This window comes from Camelina sativa, chromosome 12, assembly GCF_000633955.1.
Source record: "Camelina sativa cultivar DH55 chromosome 12, Cs, whole genome shotgun sequence".
NCBI lineage: Eukaryota > Viridiplantae > Streptophyta > Magnoliopsida > Brassicales > Brassicaceae > Camelina > Camelina sativa.
Window position 1 is genome coordinate 11,904,129 of NC_025696.1, and position 4,690 is coordinate 11,908,818.

Here is a 4,690-nt window from a genome sequence, read left to right on the forward strand (position 1 = left end):
TGTCATCTTTTTGAGAGATCCTCCCACACAGAGCCCACACCCACTCCCTTAGGTCCACTTTTCGACCTAAGCTCTGATACCAATTGTTGGGCTTTCCAAGCCCAAGCCAACTCCCCTATTAGTATGATATTGTCTGCTTTGGGCCCAGGTGGCAAATCTCGCACGGATTTGTTGAGAATCGCAGACCCTGATTCACCTCTGTAGTGAACCGCATACCGCGACTCTGCCCATAATCCTCTTCTACTTCACATATCAATATGCATAACATAAACATAACACAGAGATTTAACGAGTTCCCTTCATGCATAGGATACATCCCGTGTGGGAACCTTCTCCCACAAACATCCACTATCAATGAACCAAGATTTACACTAGTGTTTCATATACAAGTTTAGAGAGCAACTTGAAAGAAACCTGAAGAAGAAAATACATAATAGATCTAGCTTTTCTTCTTCCCCTCTCTCTGTTTTTGGTTCAACTCTCCCCTCCATGTATAACCTGAAACACCTCCAAAACCCCAAAGAAGCAGCTCTACCTTCATCCTACAGCGGCCACCAACATAGGATATTGTGATGCAGACTATGCTGGTGATACGCTGGATAGACGATCTACCACAGGGTATTGTACGTTCATTGGAGGCAATCTAGTCACATGGAAGTCCAAGAAACAAAAGGTGGTGTCATGTTCTAGTGCTGAAGCCGAATATAGAGCCATGAGGAAGCTAACTAATGAGCTGACATGGCTTAAGGGTCTCCTCAAAGACCTTGACATTGAGTCAAAGAAGCCAATTATCATGCATTGTGAAACTGAAGCTGCCATTCATATCGCCACCAACCCGGTTTTTCACGAGAGAACTAAGCACATTGAAGTAGACTGCCACAAGGTTCGAGAGAAGATTGAAGAAGGTGTAACACTACCATGCTACCCTCCAAGTAAGGATCAACTGGCAGACATATTCACTAAGGCTGCATGTCCGAAGGTTTGCGAACATATTCATGGCAAACTTGGGCTTGTAGACTTTACTCGCCCATGATCGACTCCTCTAACACATGGACATCACACTCTTTTTCCCTTAACATAGTTTTGTCCCATGAGGTTTTTTATGTTAAGGTTTTTAATGAGGTGGTGCTTCATGTGTTCCAAGCTTAGTCATTTCATTAGACTAAGCTTGAGGGGGAGTATTGATCATGAATCACCAAGAGGCCGAATCGTGTCTGTACGGTTGTCCGTACAAGGTTCGATAAGGCTGAGTCCTACCAAGACATATGGAAGGGAGTAGAGGCCTGGTCTTCTAAGGCCCATAAGAAGAATCTAGAAATCTCATTATAGCCGTTAGAAGCTAAGGAGGGAGCATAGTCACGGGTTGGCTTCGTCCTAGGAGACCATGACCGGTCACTATCACCGTTGGGATCACCCCTCTCTCTCTCTTTATGTCCCTATCACCTAGTTGTCGACTAAAATGTGTGTAGCCCTAGTTTTTATTCTCCTATTTAAAGGTTGTAGCCGACATATTAATACTTACACTAATGGAATTCTATTCTACCATTATTCTCTTTGTTCTTCACTCATTTCACTACTCTCAATCTCACATTTCTTTCTTCACTTCCGCTTAAACTAACATGGTATCAGAGCAAGTTTATTGATCTTTGATTCTCTAAACTCACTCTTCTTCTTCTTTGCTACTCTTATACTCTCATACTCTCGCCTATACTCTCATACTCCCACCTCGACTCTCGTTACTATGTTTCTCAAAACGTTTATTATGGATAACAACAACAAACCAGTTGTTACTCCAGTGGTGCTCAAAGGAGCAAATTACTTGTTGTGGAAAAGAACCACAAAGACCGCTCTTAGTGGCCGGGGTTTATGGATCCATGTTGAAACAGACCAACTCCCCAAGAAAGCTATCAAAGAATACGGTAAGGATGGAAAGGAAGAAGACAAGGAGGCTGATCTCGAGAAGGAAATCAAGTGGTTCCAAGAAGATTAGACCGTGCTTGCCATTCTCCAAAACTCGCTGGAAGCACCAATCCTTAAAGCCTACTCATACTGCGAGACGGCCAAGGAACTTTGGGAGACGCTTGCGAATGTCTATGGGAACGTGACCAACTTGACTCGAGTGTTTGAAGTCAAGAAGGCAATTAACGGTCTCCACCAAGAAGACTTGGAGTTCACGAAGCACTTTGGAAAGTTCAGGTCACTTTGGGCCGAACTTGAGATGCTCCGACCAAGCACAATCGATCCGGCTATCCTAAATGAGAGAAAAGAGCAAGATAAGATCTTTGGTCTCCTCCTCACTCTGAATCCGGCGGTTAATGATCTCATCAAACACATCCTTAGAGGCGACAAGTTACCTACTCTTGATGATGTGTGTTCAAAAGTTCAAAAGGAACAAGGTTCACTTGGCCTATTTAGTGGCAAGGAGGAACTGGCCATGGCTAACAAGGGTGTCTACAAGCATGAGGACAAAAAGGTGGTGATATGCGACCATTGCAAGAAGAGGGGCCACAACAAGGACAAATGTTGGATTCTTCATCCCCATCTCAAGCCTGCCAAGTTCAAGGCTAATCTCTCGCAAGATGGACCAAGTGGTCAGGGTACCGGTGCAGCAAACCAAGGAGGCGCTACAGCTATGTCAGCTTCCTATGGGGATCTTGTGAGGAAATCAGACCTAGCGGCTCTCATCAGATCCATCACTGCACTCAAGGACTCTGGTATCACTTTCTTGGCCTTTAAACCTAGTATGTCTCTTGTTGTAGACTCGGGAGCTTCTCACCATATGATAAGTAACCCTAGTCTTATAAACAACATAAAACCGGCTGTGGGAAATGTAATTATTGCCAATGGTGATCGTATCCCTGTTAAAGGAGTAGGAGACTTGAAACTATTTGATAAGAATTCCAAAGCTTTCTTTATGCCTACATTTACATCTAATCTGTTATCGGTTAAGAGAGCTACTACTGATCTGAATTGTTATACTATATTTGGACCTAATAGTGTACATTTTCAGGATATTGAGACTGGAAAGATTCTTGGAGAGGGGGATGCTAGAGGAGATCTCTATGTCCTAGAGAACACTTCATCAAGTTCTTCTAATGCTTTTTCGCTTATGTCAAACCTTAGTAGTATTTCAAGTGATGTATGGCATGCTAGACTAGGCCACCCTCACTCTCGTGCTTTTGAACTAATGTTGCCTAGTGTTTCTTTTGATAACTCAAGTTATGAGTCTTGTATTCTTGGAAAACATTGCAAGTCTGTTTTTCCTAAATCTACTACCATATATGAGCATTGCTTTGATCTAATACATTATGATGTTTGGACATCTCCCTGCCTATCTAGAGATAATAACAAGTATTTTGTGACCTTCATTGATGATAAATCTAAGTACACTTGGTTAACCTTGTTACCTTCTAAAGATAGAGTTTATGATGCCTTTGTTAATTTTCAGAATTATGTTACTAATCATTTCAATGCTAAAATTAAGGTACTAAGATTGGATAATGGAGGAGAATACACAAGTCACAAACGTAAAGAACACTTAGCAAAACACGGCATACTACAACAAACAAGCTGCCCCTATACGCCTCAACAAAATGGAGTGGCAGAAAGGAAGAACCGACACCTTATGGAAGTTGCCCGGTCAATGATGTTCCACACAAATGTCACCAAGAGGTTTTGGGGAGATGCTTTGATGATGGCGTGTTACTTGATCAATAGAACACCAACAAAAGTCCTACAAGATGTGTCACCTTATGAGGTATTAAACAAAACTAAACCTTCATTGGATCACTTACGGGTCTTCGGTTGTGTTTGTTTTGTCTTGATACCAAGTGAACAAAGAAGTAAACTTGACGCCAAGAGCATCAAATGTATGTTTCTCGGATACTCAAAAAGCCAAAAGGGGTACAAGTGTTATGATCCGACCAACGGCCGTATACTTATATCTCGGGATGTAAAATTTATAGAAGGCCTTGGGTACTACCAAAAGAAGGATTGGGAAAGCTTGAAGGACTTATCTCACTTCAACTCGGATCGTGCAGCCAACTTACGTCATCTCCTTGATCATCTTGGAATTACTACACAATCTTCTCAACTGGAACCAAGTGAGGCCAATCATCAAAATATTTTGACATCATCGTCACCTAGGGGAACAACACCTGATGTTAGTGATCCCACAGAAGATCTCACAGAGAGCGTGCCAACTAGTACCGAAGACGTACAAACGGAGCCAGTGGCTCTTGATAATGACAATGGAGACGATAACGATGATGGTGTGATACTTGATGCTCCTATATCCCAATCAGTCCAGCCTAGGAGAAGTGAGCGCCTTAAGACAATCCAGCCTAGGAGAAGCGAACGCCTTAAGACAGTCAAACGAGTGTATTACAACAATCAAGCTGTCGCTCATCCTATATAGGTTGTGTGTTCGCTTGCCCTACTACCGCCAGATCATGCGGCTTTTCTTGGGAAAGTGGATAACCATTTCATTCCCCAAATGTACGATGAGGCAAAAGAACATCAAGTGTGGATAGATGCAGTGGCCGATGAGACGGGCGCGATGGTTTGGAACCATACTTGGGACGAGGCCGACCTGCCAAAAGGAAAGAAGGCAGTAAGTTCCAAATGGGTATTTACTATCAAATTCCAGAGCAATGGCGACATCGAGCGTCACAAAGATCGCCTTGTAGCT

The 4,690-nt window shown here is 42.9% G+C and overlaps 1 protein-coding gene across 1 annotated transcript; it reads left to right on the forward strand.

Annotated features, from left to right (window-relative positions):
• Window positions 1,763-4,417, forward strand: LOC104733420. Its single transcript, XM_010452997.1, has 4 exons — window positions 1,763-1,919; window positions 2,025-2,786; window positions 2,868-3,139; window positions 3,485-4,417. Exons 1-4 carry the CDS (start codon window positions 1,763-1,765, stop codon window positions 4,415-4,417), a joined length of 2,124 nt encoding a protein of 707 aa, XP_010451299.1.